This window comes from Gadus morhua, chromosome 8 (assembly GCF_902167405.1).
Source record: "Gadus morhua chromosome 8, gadMor3.0, whole genome shotgun sequence".
Classification (NCBI taxonomy): domain Eukaryota; kingdom Metazoa; phylum Chordata; class Actinopteri; order Gadiformes; family Gadidae; genus Gadus; species Gadus morhua.
The window spans coordinates 9,688,883-9,711,534 of NC_044055.1; the positions used below are offsets into that span (position 1 = coordinate 9,688,883).

Here is a 22,652-nt window from a genome sequence, read left to right on the forward strand (position 1 = left end):
GATTTTTTTTAATATTTTAAACGTATTAAGATATTCTTCATTTAAAATATATATTTTTACAATTGAAGTTCTCCGACACTTCAACTACTTCAGAATTAGTAAAAAAAATTCGTTATCATTTATATTTTCCCGCATTTCCCAGTTAATAAATCTAATCTTTATGAAAATAAACAATATTTAACTCAATATGTAAAACTGCATTATAGCTTGCGAGCATGTGAGCATAAGACAAATCAAAAAGCATGGGCAGCATCTATTCAATCATGCTGTTGAAAAGGCAATTTTCTGTGTCTGCTAACACCTTTTCTAGTTCCGTGGTTGCATACTTAAATTCATTGCTTTAAACACTAGATGGCGCCTGTTGTCTTTTTTTATGCTAAACTTTGCAAGAAAGAAAAGTGAAGTACATCACTATGAGTGCTCAAATTCTCCCAAGCAGCAACAAATGTATACAACAGTGACTATGAAACGACCAACACGTTTTGTCCCGAATTATCTATTGGTTCTTAAGTATTATCTATTGATTAAGGGATTTGGAGTTTATATTTGAGCTATGATAATGGTGCTGTCACGTTAAAATTGTAGGCGTGACAGTGCCCTCCAAGCAGCAAGCACACACATAAAAGCCAAATGGACTTCTGGCCCTGTAGGCCGACATTTATGTGTATGTGTTGCTACATTTCATGGTTGGTTTATTGGTATTTGAATTGTTTTTATCTGAATAACTTCAAATCCCTCTGCGGTAGTCATATTATAGAATGATTATCTGCTACGTTTATTCTAACACTCGGGACACATTCCTATTTCAGAGCAAGTCTTTTTTCCTCACCAGCTCTGGAAATGCATTATCAACATTCGTTGAGCTGTTTTCTATTACCACAATAGCTCTCAGCAACACAGTGTCATCTATTTGGAGCGATAAATGCTATGATACTTTATGATCAAGATAGAAAGATCTGTTTAAGTAGTATACTGATGTTACGAGGAGAATATATAACATATCCACCACAGTGGTTTCCTATCACTGATGGCATTTGGCATCCATCAAATCAATCCGATAATGTCTTGACTATCCTTACCAGGTCTTCCTTGCTGAATCACACTGACCAGTTTGTGGTTATATTATTAATGTCGGCAATGGTCTCATTTTTGTTCAAGTAGGAAAACTTAATCTTACTTCAGCGCATAATTGTACAGTATTTTCTTATTAGGCATGAAGCACAAACACCTTTGAAGGAAAAGACATGAATGAAGACATGAACTCATATGAATATTAAAGTGATGACAACTAAATGTATGTAGATAGTCTTGACTCTAACAGACAACAAAAAGTATATTTAAATACCTGAATGTTTCCCATCTAATCAGCAGTGAGTTTGGAAATACATCTGAATCCAAAAGAAAGCTAACACACTGGATATTCCTCTGAGGAATAAAAGCTTGTGAACACATGGACTTGTTTTGATGGTTTTTGAACATCTGTTTGACTTTGAATAGAGAGGATTTCCCCCTGACTCGTTGCTTTACATTTCTCATAGGAAATGATTGTGGTTCCAATCCTTTATTTCCCCCCCAACACCCCTAGGGAAAATGAGAATACGTATGGGTAGTTCCAGGGGCGTAGCCACACGGGGGCTAGGGAGGGGAACCCCTCTTGCCCCCCTGAGTCAGAAAAAAAAATCCTGAACCGAAATGGTCTAAAGAAAGCTGAAATATGTGCACTATTAGTTTGATCTAACTTTGACTTATTATTCTTATTCAAAGTGTTATGCTTTGACATTATGAATAAATATTGCACTCAGGCACACCCCCCATTGACAATCAAGTGTCCCCCCCAAATATAAGACTGGCCCGAGCTGGCCACCAGCGTAATAACGTCCTGGCTACGCCCCTGGGTAGTGCAGCCATATCAAACATACTGTTCAGTAAAACGAACGGATCAAAATGGTGTGTCAGGCATTAAATCAACTTCTAATTTACTGACAAAATCCCAGTTTTAAATATCGCTGTGGATTTAAAGTCAGATCTGTCTGGTTGCAACCCGGTAGATAACAATTCGATTTGGCACCTTTTCAAGATGGGCTACGGTGGTACTGATGTAGCGGGAGGTCCACTTCAGAGAAACACATCTGGCTCAATCAGATCTTCCTGGAAACCTAGCAGGCTAATTCACCTGTTATTGAAGAGCTCTTGGGCCTGTGGTTTTTCGTGAGCCACTGCCCTAAAACATGTCTGAACATCATTCTTCTGTAGATATACAAGAGTTCATGTCAGGCCACTGGTGGACTGGTGTTGAGGTGATCCATTTTCTTAATAAATTCATAACACTTTATTATCAGGGATTTAATTGATATTTACTCTACATCGTTTAAAGAGCTTACACCCCTTGTAAGCGCTCTGTTCAGCTGAATGAGTAGTCAAAAAAAACATTCTTTAAAAAGCGATTAGCAAAGCTATCCAACATGTGTGGGCATGACATTGCCCACTCCACACTGACAACCATTAGAGACGTGTCAGAAGAAAATACGTTGTTCAGGAGCCTTTTTCATGAATGCATCCGGCTGCTTTATTTACAGCAGAATTTTATTTGATCTTGATATTAGGGGCCGACATCCATAACACGAAATGTCAACTTGGCTGCTCCTGTGCACTGTATAGCAAAAAAAAGACAAGAAAAAAACAAAAAAATAGTGCTGTTGGTTGATCAAGAGTCCAAATGATAATTAGTATGATTTTCTGGATTAGAAAAAACAAACAAACAAATAATAAGACTAATAAGTAAAAAGGTTTCCTACAACAGCAAATACCTCAAGAACAACATATCATCTATGTACAAAAAAAACATCAATATATTTATATATATTTATATCTTTCTAGACCCACTAAAATATACCAAAGAAGCAGCTATTGGTCAAAATGTTTTTTTGAACAGTTTAAATATCCTTCAGCTGTGAATGTCCAAAAAAAAAAAAAAAGAACGATGTAAATAAATAAAAAAGTACAACCCACAAAATGAATCAGTTTATCCTGTGTGCCATTGTGGAATACTGCAGATTGTGAGGAAAGTCCGTTTTTTCAACCAGTTTCTCTGCTGGATCAGTTTGTTCACCGCCAACCGTTTGACCGAGTTCTTGTTATTTCTGTTTAAGTTTGTCGTTTGTGCGACCACTCGAGTACAGGGGCCGGAACGGGATCCCGTGATTTGTTTTGCAGCGGGGTCACCGACACAACCGAAGGGCACTTCTTTATTCACCACCTCCCCGACTGAGCCGCCAAGGGGAGAACCGACGGGAATGGGAAAAAGGGGGACTGTAGGGTTTAGCAGCCTTCTTGTCTGTCAAAAATAAAACTAAAAACCATAAAAAAAAGTTTCACAGTTGAAGCTATCATCCGCCCCTGTCTAGCACAAAAAAATTGGCAATATATTTATATTTATACATATATATATTTATATATATATAAAACTACAATCATGAACAAGCGAGAGAGAGAGAGAGCGAGAGAGAGAGGTCCGTTATTTTCTTTTTTTCAAATACAAAACACGAAAGTGTCATTTGGCGTCCTTGTAGTGGACATACTGTAGTGTGTGTGCGATCAGGTCGGAGGAGAGTGGAGTTCGTGGCATCCGAGGAAAAAAATAAAAATAAAGGTCCTGAGATATGCACTGAGGGAGGGGGAGGTACTGGGCTGAGAGTGACGCGAGTGAGCTCTATATAAAATGACGAGGAAACGGAACAACACAAAAAATATATATATAATCTATCTGTAGCATCTACGTGTGTGTGTGTGTGTGTGTGTGTGTGTGTGTGTGTGTGTGTGTGTGTGTGTGTGTGTGTGTGTGTGTGTGTGTGTGTGTGTGTGTGTGTGTGTGTGTGTGTGTGTGTGTGTGTGTGTGTGTGTCTCGAGGAGTCTTTCCGGGCTATGTTAGGACGGCGTGGAGCGCGGCAGTATCCGTCCGTTGGTCTTGCCCCCGTTCATGTGTGTGTAGGGCACGTGGTGCTCCTCATAGCTGCCCCGCAGCCCCACCGACGAGCCCTCGTCCCGCTCCGAGCCGCCGCCGCCCCCCCGCTGGGAGTAGGAGGAGGGATCCAGGGGGATGCTCTCCATGTTCTCCATGTCCAGGTCAAAGTCCTCGCTGTCGGGCGGCTTGTTGTCCTGGCTGTAGAAGAAGGACAGCTCCTGGAAGCTGGGGTGCAGGTCCTCGCGCAGCATCTCGATGATCTCCTGGAAGGCCGGCCGCATCTTGGGGTTGTACTGCCAGCACATCTGCATCAGGTTGTGACTGCACGGCACGGGGATTCACGGCGGGAAGGGGGTCGACGATGACGAGGGGAAAAAGAGAGAAGGAACAAAAATGTGATGAGAAGCGAGGCCCGACGACAGTGGTCACGGTGTTCGTATATTCATGGGTTTGATGAAAAGATGAACCGCGAGGGTCTTTCCTCTTTACCTTGTTGAACTGAGAGCCTACTCTGTAGTGTGTTATACTACAGTTCTCTTCATGCCACAGTAATATTTGCGCGCGACATGTGTGACGCAGTTATAGACAACGTAACACGTTTGTCACGTGTGTTTTGATGTGTGTGTAGGAGTAAAATTAACGAGACCTGTGCATGCAATATGTAGGCATCATTAATATGTGCAGGTAAACCGTGTATGTAACAGGAACATGTGTATGTAACATGTACACAGCAGTAATATGTTACAGTGCTCTGTATTGTAGAATGTTGGTTTATTTTAGTGTCTCTCTGTGTTCACATCTTAGTCTAGAAACAGGCCAGTGCCTCTCATACTGATACAAGGTGTTATTTCCAACGTTTCGCCATTTGTCGTGTCTCAACGAGGATGAAACAACCTGGTCGTCTGGGACATAGACAGGGCCATACAACTTTTCAAGGGTGAGAGTGCTTCTGTTCTCTTGTAATTCACGTTTTCTTTATTGTAATACTCGTCCCAACCCTTTGGTCAGGTGAAAAGAGGGATCAACAGCCAAGGCAGGGCTGTACAGTGCGAGCATTTTACTCGCATATGCGCCTAAAAATAGATTGTGCGAGTAGAAAAAATAAAAAGGGCGCACGGGTGCGAGCAGGATTTCAACCCTTTCATTAGCTTTTTGATCCTAAAATAAATTCATACAAAGTGGATCAAAGTAGAGTACAATTTTCTCGCATCTCTAGCCTATACAAATCGACATTTTCACACCTGGAAAACACAGAACTCTCATGATGACACGCGATCACGTCGCCCAGCTCGTTGCGGCGACTTTACATTGAATGTCAATACGCGTCGCCCGGCCATCCCCGAGCGGCTCGGTAGTCCACACCAGGCGGCGCGACACGGCGATTCACCGGCCCATGGAAGTTTATATTTTTTCAACTTTTGCGGTGTGTGTGTACAAGAGGGGAAGTAGTTTCTCCAGCGGTACCGCTTCTGTCTACCGCGGAGTCTGGCGGCAGGTAGATGCAGTAGACGCGGCGCGAGCTGGGCGGGGTGATCTCGGTGTGAACATGCGCATTGCCAGGCGACCTGACTACAAAAAATTGTGGGACAGAGATATTCTCTGCGTTTAATTGCAGTAGGCCTTATGATGGCACTGTGGTATATGTTTAATGTGTGTTACTGATTTGACTGTTAATAATAAAATTGTGTTATTTAAAAAATTTCATAGTGCTCCTAAATCTTTTCTGTGCTCCTAAATTTTTTCATTTAGGAGCACCTGTGCTCCTAGTGAAAAAGCTAAGCGTACAGCCCTGAGCCAAGGAACACGTCTCGAACCGCCTACACTTCAGATTATTCAACCTAAGTCTGTATCTCGCTGTATTACATCCTGGAATCAACCATCTATTCAACCCTCTCATCCAACCTGGGAAGTTGCTTTGATTTCCACACAAAGAATTACTTCTACGACGACGAAAAATACACAACGCAGAGTCTATACGAACAGTTTAGAAATAAGATGAAATCTAACAGTTTGTACCAAGAACACATTTAAGTTAAGTGTGTAGCAGTAATATGCAACAGCAACACGCATGTATAACATGCAAGTAGCTGTCATAAGTAACAGGCACACGTGTGTGTGTGTGTGTGTGTGTGTGTGTGTGTGTGTGTGTGTGTGTGTGTGTGTGTGTGTGTGTGTGTGTGTGTGTGTGTGTGTGTGTGTGTGTGTGTGTGTGTGTGTGTGCGCGCGCGCGTGCGTGCGTGCGTAACATGTATGTAGCAGTCGCTATGCAACAGTAACACGCATCTGTGTCTGTAACACGTCAGTAGCATTCATAGGCAACAGCAACACGCGTGTATGTAACACGTATGTAGCAGTCATATGCAACAGCAACACGCATGTATAACATGCAAGTAGCTGTCATAAGTAACAGGCACACGTGTGTTTGTGTGTTTGTGTGTGTGTGTGTGTGTGTGTGTGTGTGTGTGTGTGTGTGTAACATGTATGTAGCAGTCGCTATGCAACAGTAACACGCATCTGTGTCTGTAACACGTCAGTAGCATTCATAGGCAACAGCAACACGCGTGTATGTAACACGTATGTAGCAGTCATATGCAACAGCAACACACATGTATGTCTGTCTGTGTAACACATATGTAGCAGTCATAGGTAACAGCAACACGTGTGTGTGTGTGTCTCTAACACGTGTGTAGCAGTCCTAGGCGACACGCGTGTGTCTGTGTAACACGTACGTAGCAGTCACAGGCGACAGCCACAAGCGTGTGTGTAACACGTATGTAATGGTCAAATGACAGCAGCTCCCTCGGTGCACTCACAGTCTGTCGGCGCAGTTGTCGGGGCGGTCCAGGAAGCCCCCGTCCATGACGAACTTGAGCACCTGCTCGTTGGACAGGCCCTGGTAAGGCTGCTCCGCCAGGGTGCTCACCTCCCACAGCACCACGCCAAACGACCTGCGGGAGAGGGGGGGGGGGGCACAAGGTCAACTAGCGCCTGGTCAACAGCGATCACCCCTAGCTAGAGGGAGGGAGGGGGGGGGGGGGGCTCATGCATGGCCCCGGGTTCAAGTCAGGGCCCAATGCCCCCACCTCCCCCGTAGGCGTCACTAAGGACCGACCGCGCTCCTCCACGACCACATCATCGCCTCGGGTAATACACTCGTCCTACGCGACTTCCAGTAGTAGTCAGTAGAATAGTGCGTTTGTAGTGGAAAGCTAAAGGTTCTTGCACACTTTTGTGCCGGAATATAACATATTGTAACATAACTAGAATCTCCCCTGACACAAATCACCCATAAGGCGACTTAAGCTGCTTTCTAGGGATCATCATGCAAGGCTTCACACACACACACCCATACCCCAACACTCGCGACCACACCCACACATTTTATGTACTTTATTTAATTGCACATTACAAGCAAAATTTGAATGAACCAACACATTAACCCCCCCCCCCCCCACCCACCCACCCACCCACCCACCCACCCACCCACACACACACACACACACACACACACACACACACACACACACACACACACACACACACACACACACACACACACACACACACACACACACACACACACACACACGGGTACTGACCAGCAGTCTGAGTTTGCGGTGAAGACCCCGTCCTTCAGGGACTCCGGGGCCATCCACCGGACGGGCAGCAGGCCCTTGCCCCCCTTCCGGTAGTAGTCCGTCTCGTAGATGTCCCGGGTCATGCCGAAGTCTGCCGGGGAGGACAGGGGGTTAAGGTTCACATTTCGTTTTAACGATACTTGGCAAAGAACTGGGGTGAATAATTGCCCGCGGTGCACTGAACGATGTCTTGTGTACTAGCCGGCGAGAAGCGGAGCCCCAAACACGATCTCGAGAACGAAACCCGAAAGGGCGGTAAACAAATGTTCCCATCATCCGAACATGGAGGATCCCTGATGGTCAGCGTCTCAGAGTGTTTGGTATATAAGATCTAATATACCTCCTTGTCAGCGATGCCCACAACAACAACAACAACAACAACAACAACAACAACAACGAAGCGAACAAGCAGAGACGGACGTTGTTCCCTCGGCATTCCCTCCTTGTCGTTCGTCTCGTGCCGCTAAAACGACGTCGCTGACCTACCCGCCCCTCCCTCCCAGTATGCGCTCCCAGTCCTCTCACCGACACGCGCACCCGGGCACCAGGCCGCGCTACACCAGGCGCAGACCTCCTAGGTGGGAGGGTTGGGGGGGGTCCAGCTCACCTCCTATCTTGCAGGTCAGGTCGTGAGCCACCATGCAGTTCCTGGCGGCCAGGTCCCGGTGGACGAACTTCTTGGCGTTGAGGTAGGCCATGCCGTCGGCGATCTCCGCCGCCATCTGGATCATCTCCTTCAGCGTGGGCGGCGGGCGGCCCGGGTTGTTCTGCGCATAAACAAAAACAAACAAACAAACAAGTGAGGCCAAGGCAGCATTAAGTCCTTTCTCACGACACAACGATTTACCGACAGGGTTGTGTGTGATAATATAAATCATGCATTTCTTTTTTTTAAATCATGCTGTTTTTATTCATGCTGTCTACGCAAAGACAGCATGAATAAAATAGCGTAATTAAACTTTCTAAAATAGCAGCCTGGATTAAATGTTATCCAAACATTGGATCCATGCTGCTCAAACTGGGGCAGAAAGACGAGAAAGGAGGAATCCCTGCAGGAGAGCATGAAACATGAAGCCGGAGGAAATCGGACAATCCTAGGACATCATGGCATAGTACGAGTGAGGGTGGGGGTGGGGGTATGGGGTTACCTCAGAGTCGGGGCGCAGGCAGCGCAGGAAGCTCTTGAGGTCACCGTGGGTCATCAGCTCCATCACCACCAGGGTGGGCTGACCCTTGGAGACCACGCCCAGCAGACGCACCTGGGGGCCGCAGGGACACACGGGCACAGGGTTGGTGAGCAGGGCGGGAGACGGTGGGGAGGGGTTGCATGAAGGACGCGAGCGGCTGCCTGGTTGTTAGTGTTCATGTGAACAGAACCGGTTTTCCTAAAACTAGGGACATCCAATAGAGAGCAGGTACTGGTACAGGGAGACAAAGTTCTACTGCCTTGTGGTTTCCGTTTTTTTAATAGTTCCCGTTGCCCCGATTGGCTCGAACAAGTGTCGGGTGATGTCGCTTGCAGTGAAGTGTCATCACGGAACACTCCCGTCAGCCAATCAGGGAACAGCGGTCAAAATCCCCATAGTCTCCTGAGTGGGACCCTCTCCGCCTGTATACGACCTAAACCCAGTCCGCCGGGGCCCGCACTCTCTATGCCCGGCCTACCTACTGACCACGCCCTCTCTGAGCCCTCTCTAGCTAGTGACCTCGCACGCCCTCTCTGTGCCCCGCCTTCCTAGCGACCAAACCCCCACACCCTCCTTACCACGTGGTGGCAGGTGAAGGCCTTCATGACGGACGCCTCGTTGAGGAACTCGATGCGCTCGCGCAGGCTGGCCGACTCGTTGACCGTCTTGACGGCCACGCGCATGTCGCCCTCGCCCTTCACCACGTCCTTGGCGATGCCCTCGTACACCATGCCGAACGAGCCCTGGCCAAGCTCGCGCAGGATGTTGATCTTCTCCCGCGGCACCTCCCAGTCGTCCGGCTCGTACACTGCGGGACACGCACAAATACGTGTTACACACACAAAAACAGGCACAAACGCCCAAAGCCAAACGCATAGACAGACACACAAAGTCAAACACGCACACACACAGACACACGCACAGACACACACACGCACACAGACACACACAACAGACGGACACAGACACACAGTGGTGAGATGTTGGTGTCGTTACTGATGGTCTTCCCCTCAAAGTGTGTGCATAATATGTTTGCCTCGTCAATAGTTAAGCGGCTGTCTAGGGACCACTTGTGTGCCACAATGACAGGGTGTACTGACCTGTAACTAATCGTCCCTGCTAAACGCCTTTGCTCACACGCTGGATTCAAGGTTTGAGGAACCGGCCGTCATGCCGATTATTCAACCTTAGCGCTTCGCTCTTTACAAAAGGCGATGGCGACGGGAATCTGCTTCGTTCCTTCGTCACTGACAATCGCGAATGTCAACGCAAACGAATGCCGATAAATGATTTCAAAGAGGGAGTGATACGGAGAGAGATCCCGCAGAATAACGTCGACCCAGACTTGTGTCGTATGCCACTGGGGGCGGTTCGTTACTGACGGCCAATGCATCTCAGCCCTGATATTTAGTGTGGCTCCGTCACCCTGGGCTCCTCGTTGGATCAGCGTGTCTGGTGAGTATGGACGGCGGCCGTGTAGGCAGAGCGGGGATCGCCATGGCGCCAGACTTACTGTCGTTGGCACTGAGGTACTCTGGGTTGGAGGAGGCGTAGATCGGTCCGCTGGGCCCCTGGGTTTGTCTGACGGGGAGAGAGAACGTCTACGTTAGGGCCCTTTCACACACACCTATACCACTTCAACAGCACAGCGACGTGGGTAACATAACCTAGGGCGGTAGAGGCTAGTTTGGCACAATACATATATGGGGGGCTTTCCTTCTCCGCAAGATTCAATCGTGTGTCAAACAATATTAATATATTATACTCATAGTGTTTTTCTAGGCACACTAGACACGTGCACAACAAGACCAAATACAAGAATAAAATAACCAAAATATCAATACAAGATTACATTTAAAAGCATCCAAATTCCGTTTTTCTTATATGCTTTCTCATGTTGTTTACTGCATGTTTAATCGTATTTAACGTAGGCTGCCGCTGTCTTATCAAGGTCTCTCTTGTAATATAGATGTTTAATCTCAACGAGACTAACCTAGCCGACTAAAGGTTAAGTGGAATTTGAGAGATAAACTTCAATCCGATGCTTAGAACAATGTGTGGATGTCAGGGCTGTGTAAGGAGCGGTTGGAGTGGCGTACTTCTTCTTGAACACCACGAAGCCGGCCCCCGCCACGAACAGCAGGAGGATGAAACAGATGACGGGGCCAATCAGGATCTTCAACATGTTCGTGGGGTCCGTCACTGCACACACATACACAAACAGGTTCATAACTAGGATCCATGGTGTTTTATGGAGCAGTCTCTGAGGGGGACCAAAAAAGCTGATGTGTACCAAGCAATGAATCACACACACACGCACACGCACACACGCACACGCACACGTCGGGGGAGGGGGGTGTGCCTTACCCCTGTCCGGGACGTAGAAGAACGTGGGCGCGGTCCAGGAGCCGTTGCCGGCCAGCGACGTGGCGCGCACCTTGGCCGAGTAGTTCCCAGGATGCACCACTCTGAGCTTGGTGCCGTTGGACAGCCTGTACATGTTCCTGGACACACACTGCTGCAGCTCCTGGAGACCCGGGAAACAAAGAAAGCAAAGAGGCCAAATAAATCACCTCCCCACGCCCAGGGCAGCGGCTGAAGCACCACGGCAACCGAGGGTCAGCCGGGGCGAGAACAACAACTCGTGGAAGAATGCGGAGAAAATGTGTGGTCGGAGAAGAGTTTTTCACCCTCCGCCACAGTCCAACACGCACGTGTATTATTTCAGATTTCTCTTTTACCCGCTAGTTCTTGTGTTTTTGTCAGACGCGATGACGTCCGAGGGACATTATTATGACCAGCCCGGGGTCGGCATGGTCAGTCGCCATGGTAACCAACGAAAGCTTGCGGGTGTTGGAACATTAATATTAGATTTCCATTAGGGGTTATCATCACACTAATAACACAGTGCAGACAATGAGGGCGCTAATCCAGGAGCTTGTTTTGGGTTGTTTTTGTGGCTAAAAACTGCCCGGTCACGTAATAACCGGGCTCACTCGTCTGCATGCTGAGGCTTATTATTGGCTGTTCACCTCACATCAACCTGAAGGAACGGGGGGGAGGGAGGGGTTGAATCGTATATTTAAAGAGAAAGAAAACAAAGCAGAGGAGGGGGTATGTGTGTCCAAGTTATCCTGGGAGAAAGCTGTCTTGAAAACAAGCGGGGTGTGTGTGTGTGTGTGTGTGTGTGTTTGCTTGTAGGTGTGTGTGTGCGACATCTTGGGAGAAATGTGTTTTGATCCCAGTGTAGCAAAAAATGCCCTGAGGGGATTGTGTGTGTGTGTGTGTGTGTGTGTGTGTGTGTGTGTGTGTGTGTGTGTGTGTGTGTGTGTGTGTGTGTGTGTGTGTGTGTGTGTGTGTGTGTGTGTGTGTGTGTGTGTGTGTGTGTGTGTGCGCACCTCAGTGTCCCCCATCCTCTTGTAGTTGACCTCGTACAGGATGATCATCCCGTTAGGGGTGCTGGGCTCCTGCCACTTGACGTGCACCGTGTACTCGATGACCTCGTAGGAGATGACGCCGGCGATGTCGTCAGCCTTGTCTGAGGAGGGAACACAAGCACCGTGAGCGCGGTCAGAGTCACGGCAGCTTGAGACAGCTCCTGTGTTCATCCATGTACACGTCCAGCTTCAGGGAACCCCTTGAGATGAACCATCTCGGTTTCGAGGGGACCTCACAAAAAAAACATACAATACAAACATACAGACAGACAGACAGACAAAAGCTCTCCCTCACACCAGTACCACCCATATGCTCCATCTGTTACTCATCTGTGGGTCTGTGGTACGACTGCAAGGTCTTTGCAAACATTTGAATTAACTTTTCTAATAAATGCTCACAACCTGGCATAGTCAGTCACCATGGTAACTAAAGACAGCGTGCAGGTGTTGGAACATTGATATTAGATTTCCATTAGGGTCATCACAGTGCTCTCTCATGCTCTCTGCCGAAACCAATCAGTATATCACAAATAGAAATCAAAGCTACCTTTGATTTGACACAAAACATTGACATTTAAAATATTCTCTCTCATATTTCAACCGACAATATATTTCAATGCATGCATCTGACGTGTTTCAATCGAAATATATATCTGACATATTGAAATATATATATATATATATCAATTAGGGCTGGGTAAAAAAATCGATTTAATTGATTTTGGATGGATTTCATTAAAATTTTGCAATATCGATTCATAGGGCATGAGATCGATAGTTATTACCATTATTGTTATTTTTGCACTTTAATAAACAATGCCTTAATGCAATTTGCAGGAATGGAATTTTGTAGTTCAAGTTCTAATTTCAGTACGTTTGTATTCAGTACATTTGTATTTTGTAACACAGTTGAGCCATTTTCATTACTTAAGAGCAGATGGAATCGAATCGTGATTAATCGATTCAGAACCTTACGAATCGAAATCGAATCGATTTAGGAAATTGGCCACGATACCCAGCCCTAACATCAATATTTAAACATGTCAGACTCCAGATGAGCCTCGCCCCTGTCTCAGGGGGTGTCTCCTCCCCCCTCTCTCACCCTCGGGCAGGGTGCGGGCGCTGACGTAGGCCGCCATGCTGCAACGCGCCGGGTCCGTGAGGTGGTTGCAGGCGTGGATCTCGATCTGGTAGCTGGTGAAGTGGCGCAGGTTGGAGATGACCGTGGACTCGCGCCCGCGCACCTTCAGCTCAATCTTGGTGCTCTCAAACGCCTCTTCTTCCCCGCCCCTGTCCTCGCCGCCCGCCCCGTCTTCACCGCCGCTAGCCCCGCCCCCGGCCCGGCCGCCGGTGGCCACGGTGGGCGAGAAGGTGAACGGGAAGGGGAAGGTCCTGTTGGCCACGCCCATCGCCGCCACGGATCGCCGCTGTCTGGTGGGTCTGACGAGGGGGCAGGGGGAGGGAGGAGGGAGAGAGGAGGAGGGTCAAAATGAAACAATGGATGAAGCGGAGCCCTGAGGGGGGCTGTCTGTTTTAACGGCGGGAGCGAAGGAAAGGTGAGTGGCGCCGAGAGGATGGGGGCTCTCCAGACACGGTGGGTCGCTATCCGATAGACGGGCTAACAGGAAGCGCCCGGGGGACGCAGCGCTGCCAGTGGCTTTGGGTCTGCGGTTTGGTCAGGTTTTTTGTTGTTTATTTTGTCGATCATAGCCAATGGGAGGAACACAGTGGAGGTTGTGGTTTTTCCATCTTAAATGCATCATTTAATAGGGATAGATGTGATTGGGAACAAAAATAATATTTTTGGGTATACATTATTCATTTCTTAAGAAAAAGACAGACAGACACTTCAATACAGCTTTCCGACTGTCAACGGTCAGGTGGGCATTACACAACAAGCACACCAGGGGGCGCCTGTCAGCCTTAATGTGTGTGTTGAAAGAAACTAGAATGATCGAATAGGAGTAGAGCTCAAGTGCACCTGCTGTCATATAAGCAAGGGCACCACTTGGAAACACCAAACACCACCATCACCTCAGGCAACAAGAGCACCATCTCTCTAAGGTCAGCCGTCTTCAAGACAACAAAGTCTCCAAAGAAATCAATCGAAGCCGAAGAAGGAGAAGAAGTCGAAGAAGAAGAAGAAGCAGAAGTCGAAGAAGGAGAAGGAGAAGAAGAAGAAGAACAATAAGTCGAAGAAGGGGAAGAAGAAGGAGAAGGAGAAGCAGAAGAAGAAGTCGAAGAAGAACAAGAAGAAGAAGAGGCTTGTCCACTCACTTGATCTCGAACACCTCGTTGTGGAGGTAGTCCTCGAAGGTCTTGCGGTACTCCGAGTCCTCCTTCTCCTTCTTCAGCTCCTTCTCCGTCTTGGGGCAGGCGCAGCAGCGCGTCCCGGGGCCCTGGTCGTCCGTCTGGTTCCACCGCTGCTCCTCCTCACTGTCCACCTGCGTGGGCACCCGCGACGGCAGCTTCATGCCTGGGGAGGGACGGGGGGGGGCCGGGGGAGGGACAGGGGTGGGGGGGGGGGGAGAGGGACGGGGGGGGATGGGGGAAGGACGGGGGAGGAGAGATGGGGGACACCCGCAAATAGAACATTATGAGCTTGGGTGTGATCACACATACACACATACAAAGCCCTGTGCGAATACACGCACGCACACTCACACACACACACACACACACACACACAGGCGCATATATGCACGCACGCACACACATATACACACACGCTTGCAGTCACAAAAAAAAATGCTCACAATCACTGGTTGACACACGCACACACACACACACACACACACACACACACACACACACACACACACACACACACACACACACACACACACACACACACACACACACACACACACACACACACACACACACACACACACACACACACACAGCCAGGGGGTCATGTCAGTGCCCTGTCACTCCCAGGTCGCCACCCTTTTCCGTTTGTGAGACAGATCGCCAGTGACACAACCTCCCCGTAGACCGCCCTCACCCCCACTCCCCCCCCCCCATCACTCTCCCTCCACGCCTTGGACGTCTGCGAGTTTGGCCCCGTTGGCGGAAGAACCAGCTCCGGGCGTCCTCCTGGGACGAACCATCAGTCGATTTGGGGTGGGGGGAGCAGCCGGCGAAGGCCGTGCGGTGACAGGAACACCTAAATCACTGTCGCCATGGGAACTTCACCTGACCTAACGTCGTCCCCCCCCCCCCCCCCCCACCCGCCACCCCCAGCCCACTATATGCAGCGAGCTGCACGTAGTCCAGGTTGAAAGGACCCCCCCGCACGGCTCTGTATATCGCCGCTGTTGTTGTTGTAAAGAACGGCTTTACGGGTTCAGCGTTGGGCTCCAGTGTTCATGGATCTATGCGTCAGGACTCCGCTGGTTCCCCAGCCCCAAGGGAACCCTTCAGGGCAGCATATACACGGTTTATGGTTGCATCCATAGACGCCATACTGCAGTGCGTTGTTGTTTCGAGCAAAACACTGTTCAACCGAACTGTGAGATACAAGCTCCCCAATGAGACCAGCCATAAACATGGAGGGGTTCAAGTTTACTGATGTTTCCTTGGCCTTTTTCAACTGGAGGAAATGCATGTGTATGTTGTTGTTTTTAATGTGACACTCCTTCTGCCCCTCTAGCACAATGTCGTTTTCTCTAAATAGAATTCAAATAGTTGGTTCACTGAAAATAGACGGTACGGATATAGCCATGCAACACAGAGGGACGATTGGTGAATATATCTAGTCCCACGATTATACTTAACAACAATACTAAAACATAACAAATAATGGTTGCATTTATGATGATTGCAGCAAGAGTGCCATCGGAAGAACAAAAGTACTGGAGGGGAGGAGTTTCTTTGAAACCCTCTACGCACAGATGATTTATTTAATTTGAATTCATATTCAACCCAAGGGACGCAAGGGTGAGTGATGGAGCCGGTTGAGTGGCCCGCTAGGGGAAGAGAACCTCTGCTATCTGATGACTGCCCCAGCAATCCCTCTTTCACTTCTCTCTATTACACCCGCGCACACACACACACACACACACACACACACACACACACACACACACACACACACACACACACACACACACACACACACACACACACACACACACACACACACACACACACACACGGGCAGAGACAGATGCGCACATGGACACAAACACACACAAAAGATACATGTGCATACATTGACAGACACACAGCCAAATGGTACATGCGCACGCACGCACGCACGCGCACACGCACACGCACACGCACACACACACACAATGAGAGAGAAACGCTACCTTTCTGGCAGTAGTCAAACTTGTAGAGCTCGCTGGCCTCAGCCTGGCGTTGGCAGAACACCAGGTAGTGAGTGATGTTGCCGTTGGCGTCGTTGGGTGGCCGCCACTTCAGGATGATCTGGAAGGAGGAGTTGGACGAGGAGATGGGGTCCAGGGGCACAGAGGGCTCTGAGGGGAGGGGCACAGACAGGAGACACCGGAGACGGAGGGGGAGGAAGTTAGCATTGTGTGGTGCTGCATCCAGTGAGAGTTGATCCTACATACACACGGGGGGCCGGAGCAACGCTCAGACGTTTAATACAGGATATCCTCTGTTAATATGAAGAGGAATGGATCACTCACAGGCAGGGGCCACGTGGGTGTCTCTGACTGAAGACAGATAGACGTTTTTCTCTTTTAAGTCTGAATGTATTTTGCGGGGGGGGGGGGGGGGCTTCCGAGGCTCCCCGATCGAACCCAATCCGATTAAGCCGTAAATCTGCCTCGGAGACAACAAGAGATGACAACGTGTGTAATATCAAGCGCAGCGTGTGTGTGTGTGTGTGTGTGTGTGTGTGTGTGTGTGTGTGTGTGTGTGTGTGTGTGTGTGTGTGTGTGTGTGTGTGTGTGTGTGTGTGTGTGTGTGTGTGTGTGTGTGTGTGTGTGTGTGTGTGTGTGTGTGCACCTCCGTCGCCAAAACAAAAGGTTTCGAATTGATTGAAAATTCTGTGTCATCAGCAAACGCGCCCGGTTTTATGGGCCTGTCGGTGAGTCTGCCAAAACTCTCGGCTGGCGAGCCATACTTAGAACAACAACAACTGCAAACTTTGTGATGAAGGTTGCCACACGGGCAAACCGCACGCCGTTGACAGAGTGGATACAGCGGGTCGGGAGTCCCCGAGTCACTGCCGGTATTTCTCGAGACAATCGGATGAGAAGTGGTTCCCAAAGTGAAATAAACAACGTAATCCGGGTAACTGACAACGGTTGGCTGACTCACTGGATTGCTATGCAGGAGCCACCACCTAAACCACCCACCCCACCACTGCCGCCGCCACCACCACGCCAGTCGTGTGTTGTGTGTTGTTCGGCTACTTCTTGCCACGGCTAAAGTGGTTTATCTTGTTGACCTCACGTGTGAGTGTTAGTGTGCGTGTGTGGGTTTGTACAACCCAGCGTAATCAGTCTCAGCTATTTGCCGTGATAAGCAGGACAATAGACCGGAGGAGCGTTGGCTGCCCAACCACCACCACCACCACCTCCACGCATCCAAAACAACACATTGGCACACAAAGGTCTTCCATCTGCACCTGAGACAAAGTCCTTTCCTCCCCCCTCCCCCTGTGAACGAGTCAATGAGTGTCCTGGCTCACGGGCCAACCTGCAAAAGAAACACCGGTTGAATGCGGCTCTGCAGCTATAGTTTGCTGATTTGTATACTCAACTCACGTTCTTTCAGTACCTAAAATATTATTAGGCCGTCACTGCACATTCGGCAGCGTCAACGACATGCTGGTTGGGTGTGGGAGAAGTCCCTCACTAAGAGCAGTCCCCAACTACGGGACCTGTTGTTTCATGACAGAGCATATTCACAACCAAGAGTCCCATTCTCACCTATGGGACTCTTAAAGGAAAACTTTGTTAACCTGGACCCTATTTTCCGATAACTCTCTCAGTCTAGTTGCTCAGTTCAGCTGGTTGACGGTAAGATTGTTATAAATACTCTGCAACAACATTATGAAATGTCATTGTTGCAGAAAAAGTCCCTTTTGTCATCACATTCTCAACCCACCTTCAAACTAATGTTTTAGATACCACTAAGCCACGCTTTCTATAGTCCAACACGTCAATATCTGGACGGCAGTCCTTTCTTGCTCGAAATCTCACCTCACATTTGGACCGTCTGTTCCTGCAACAACTGCAAAAAAAATTCAGAGCGAAACTTCTCCTTGGGCGAGACTTGGTTAGACACGATAACAAACAGATCGGCTCAAGCGGGACGTAAAGGAAAAGCTTTACGTCCCGCTCTGTAGTGATCCTTCCAATCGTGTTGTCAGACACTTAGAAATGTATCTTAGCCGGTCTGTGGCAAAAAACAGCACTTTATTGGACATACATTGAGGGGGCGCTATTGCTATGGCATAAATGCGCTTGGTCAATACTGGACCAGTTAAAAAATCTTTGGTCACCATTAGCCACTTGACCAAAATGATGGGGAAATAGGATCCATGTTGAAAAATCCTGAAGTTATCCTTTAACAACCAGGCCTTAAATGGCTTACGATAACATTGTTAAGCCTTCTCAAGCCAAGAATGGCTCGCTGCTTGCGCCGGTATTAGGTTTAAAAGAACAAAACAAAATCAACAGCTTAATAATGAGCAAGCACTGCTTTGATTGCTTTGTCGGTGCACTGCACACGCACGCACGCACGCACGCACACACGCACACACGCACACACACACACACACACACACTAAGCGGTGTGCACGGATCAATCTTAAGGTGCTTACACGACGAGTTTGAGTAATCGCATGGAATGCAGTAGTTTTGGGTGTGCAGATCTTTTAGCCATGCTGAAGAGCCAAACGGAGGCAGGTGCATTGTTCCTGCTCGTTAGGGAGATCTCATTAAGGCGCTGACGTGAGACGACTACGAGAGCGGACGGATTTGCACCGGCTCAGAAGAGGTAATGGCCATTTCGTTGATATGCAAAACTAAATGTACCAAATTCCTCTGGCTGCCGGTGAGGTGAGAGTTGATCGAGATTAAATTCTCTGGCAGCAGAATGATGGTGGGGGGGGGGGGGTGCTGGGATTCTGTGTGACGGGGTGGTCTGTTCCGCTGAGGTGGCTGGCTGGCTGCTCTGGCCGTCCAAACCGATTGGAGCTTTTTGAGCTGATTGGAGTTCTCGCTCAGGTGAGAGTTCTTTTTTTCAACAAATGTAAAAAAAAAAAAAATCTGAATATGTTTCTTTTCTATACAAAATGTCACCGTCCACGACCCCCCTCTAGACAAAAAGTCAGGGCGGTGGCGACTCAAAAAAAGAAATCAAAGCATTCCCAGAACTAGAGTCCAAACAGCGATGGGTTATTCCCACTCTGGGTTTGTGAGTGTGTGTGCGATGGTTGTGGGAGGTGTGTATTTGTGCGTCTGTCAACACGTGCGGTGCAACGAGCCTTAACGAGAGAACCAAAGAGACGCACGCGTCCGTGGTGCACGGTGATGATTATGTCGCTGCGTGACGCCCCCACTCAGACACACTGATCGGACCGCATTGTCAGACTACACCTCACCATCGATGTCTCCCTCTCTAATGACAGCCTTGTGGCCTTTGCATGTGACAGAGTTATGGCCGGGCGGTTGGGCGCCCAGACATGTGGATGGCGGGAGGAGGAAACAATGCAAGGTTGCACAAGGTTTTTTATCCGGGTGACAAACGGAAGGAACCATTGGAAGGACGGCAGTCAAGAGATGGGAGCTCCAGTTATGACTTTGACAAACCAAAAAGCCTGAACCGCACACACACACACACGCACACACACACACACACACACAGTGAGCGAAACAGGGAGCTGAGCCCAATTAGTCACCGAGGAAGACATTTATGATGGCTGCGGGCGAGGGCCGCGGGTCGACTCTGAAGCGTGGCAGCTCCTTCTAGGTTGGCAGTGCGGCGCCAGAGGGCCGACTCCTGCCATCTGCTGTGATCCCTCTAGCCCCGGGACCGAGGCTTCCTCGCTGCCCCCAGACCGTCAAGCAAACACAGAGCTCCTCATTCATGGATGAATAGCAGCACCAAAGCACCGAGGAGAATCCTGTTTGCTCATATATATATTTCATGATCCGACACCTCTTTATAAACACAAACTCGAGGATTTAGCAGGTTGAAACAGACTTGGACGCGTCGGCCGTTGAGTGTGTGTGTGCAAATGGGTTGGTGTGTGTGTGCGTAGGTTGACCCTAAAAACGGTAGTGCCTTGATGATGGCTGCACGATTTCTCACTTAATTTCAGGCCATCGAATTTCCGCCCCCCGACGAACCCCCCCCCCCCCCGTAACCCTGGAGACCGACGGGGGGGAAACGGCGTCACTCACTGGTGGCGTTGGTGCGCACGTAGATGATCTCGCTCTTGGCGCCCTGGGCCTGGTGATCGTCGTAGGCCGACAGCTGGGTCTTCACCATGATGGCGTACTGCGTCCAGGGCTTCAGCGGCATGATGAGGTGGCCCGGCTCGTTCTCCTTGTCCCTCGGCGGGGGGTCCACGTCGGCGATCACCCAGCTGTTGGAGCCGCACGCGTCCTGCCCGTCGAACTCCGTCACGTTCATGAAGGGCCTGGCGGGTGAAGTAGGGAGGGGCGGTGGTTACAAAGGGGTCGGGTGTGGTGTAGAGCCCGACCGATGAACATTAATTAATCGGCCGATACCGATAGTTTGGAAAATGCCTAATATCGGCCCGTCGATATATCGGTCGGGCACGACAACAACGATAAAAAACGACTTTCCTTCCACATTTGATCACATGTAGAGCACTGCCTTGGGGGGTACCAGTGTTACAGACCTCACCAACACAACAGGAATACAACGAGATACATCAACCGCTACATAATTATAACGATCTGACCAATTAACCACCTCGATGTGTCTGGTGTTGTCATCTACTTTTTACGCAAGTTTTTCATTCTTGCCGTGGGTGGAAGGTCCATCCGTCATATGGACAGGTAGACAATCTTGTTTTTTAATTATTCATTCAGACGAATTATGAATTATTCTAAAAAAAATTCATGAATAAATGAAACTTAAAGAGGAAAAATAGGAGGAAAGGAGGGAAAGGGTGGGAGACTACCTAGAGGGGGGCGGGGGGGGGTTGTTGGCCCAGTAGGGTGGGAGGAGGGGGAGGAGGAGGAGGAGGAGGGATGTCTTACGCTTCCTTGTAGAGCACCATGAAGCCCAGCAGATCTCGGAAGTCTGGGGGCCAGAAGGGCCCCCACTTGATGATGATCTTATCGCTCAGGGTCCGGATCTGCGTGATGTTCAACACCTGGTTCTCACCTGTAGTTGCACATACGTACAAAAACACGTGCACGCACACACACACACACACACACACACACACACACACACACACACACACACACACACACACACACACACACACACACACACACACACACACACCAAAGTTAAGAACAGGCAGTGGTTTGGAGGAAGGTTATATTGTATGGCTTTGATTCGCTAGTTGCTACCAGAAGAAAAAATTGAGTATTGAATAAATAATGAATGTAATTTGTATTTTTCAGGAGTCATGACTGGCAGTGCTTTTCTTTTAGACGCATGTAATTTATGGCGTCTTGCTCGAGAGTGATTGGTAGGTAGACTGTCATCAAAGGGATTCAAACCGAGAACCTTTAAGCTGTGACACACCAGAACCACAACACTACCTGGATTGAATAAATGTTGCTTACACCAGCTGTATTATGATGCTGTATTGCAGTTGTATTAATACGTTGTCCCTTGACGGTTGAGTTTGAGAGGAGATAATACTAATATATGTTTTGTTTACAGCGCTTTTTATGGTACTCAAAGACGTTTATCAAAAAGGAATGCCTACAAAGAGTACAGACACTCAAACAAAAGGAAAATAAACAACACCACAACAGTAGACAACACATCAAGAGAGAGAGAGAGAGAGAGAGAGAGAGGGTGGAAGATGGTATAGGCTGAATAGTCCGATTTTGTAGGTGGTCCTGAAGAGATGGGATTTAAGCTGACTTTTGAACGAAAGGAGTGTATCAGATGCAGATGTGTTCCCAGGGGCCGGGGGGAACCTTACATGAGGCTTGGTCTCCGTTGTTCTTGGAGGCGATGTCGTTCTTGACCTGCCGGTTCTTGGTGCCTGTGACTTCCTCCATCTTGCGTATCTCCGCCATGCACAGCTTGGAGTTATAGTGGAAGAACATGCGGCCGTGGCGGATGGTCAGCTTGTGCTTGGACCAGTCCCACAGCTGCCTGAGGTTCTGGTTGTCCAGGGCGTAGAAGGAGTAGTTCCTGGGGAGATTGAGGGGGACACACACACACACACACACACACACACGGTTGAAAAGGTCATATCTTTTTAGGGCTAGTGGCGCTAGCA

General features: G+C 48.7%; 1 protein-coding gene across 1 annotated transcript in view; it reads right to left on the reverse strand.

Annotated features, from left to right (window-relative positions):
- Window positions 1–2,328: 2,328 nt before the first annotated feature.
- The window catches only part of insra (insulin receptor a), a 50,935-nt gene continuing 30,611 nt past the window's right edge, over window positions 2,329–22,652 (reverse strand). The window contains exons 6-21 of the mRNA XM_030363849.1: window positions 22,350–22,564; window positions 21,442–21,568; window positions 20,614–20,852; window positions 16,540–16,707; window positions 14,501–14,699; window positions 13,326–13,663; window positions 12,185–12,324; window positions 11,154–11,313; window positions 10,886–10,988; window positions 10,300–10,367; window positions 9,365–9,594; window positions 8,748–8,858; window positions 8,207–8,366; window positions 7,561–7,690; window positions 6,775–6,909; window positions 2,329–4,282 (exon numbers count right to left, since the gene is read on the reverse strand). Of these exons, the coding sequence (XP_030219709.1) occupies window positions 3,925–4,282; window positions 6,775–6,909; window positions 7,561–7,690; window positions 8,207–8,366; window positions 8,748–8,858; window positions 9,365–9,594; window positions 10,300–10,367; window positions 10,886–10,988; window positions 11,154–11,313; window positions 12,185–12,324; window positions 13,326–13,663; window positions 14,501–14,699; window positions 16,540–16,707; window positions 20,614–20,852; window positions 21,442–21,568; window positions 22,350–22,564 (2,881 nt within the window). The 3' untranslated portion in view covers window positions 2,329–3,924. The remainder of the gene's footprint in view (window positions 4,283–6,774; window positions 6,910–7,560; window positions 7,691–8,206; window positions 8,367–8,747; window positions 8,859–9,364; window positions 9,595–10,299; window positions 10,368–10,885; window positions 10,989–11,153; window positions 11,314–12,184; window positions 12,325–13,325; window positions 13,664–14,500; window positions 14,700–16,539; window positions 16,708–20,613; window positions 20,853–21,441; window positions 21,569–22,349; window positions 22,565–22,652) is intronic.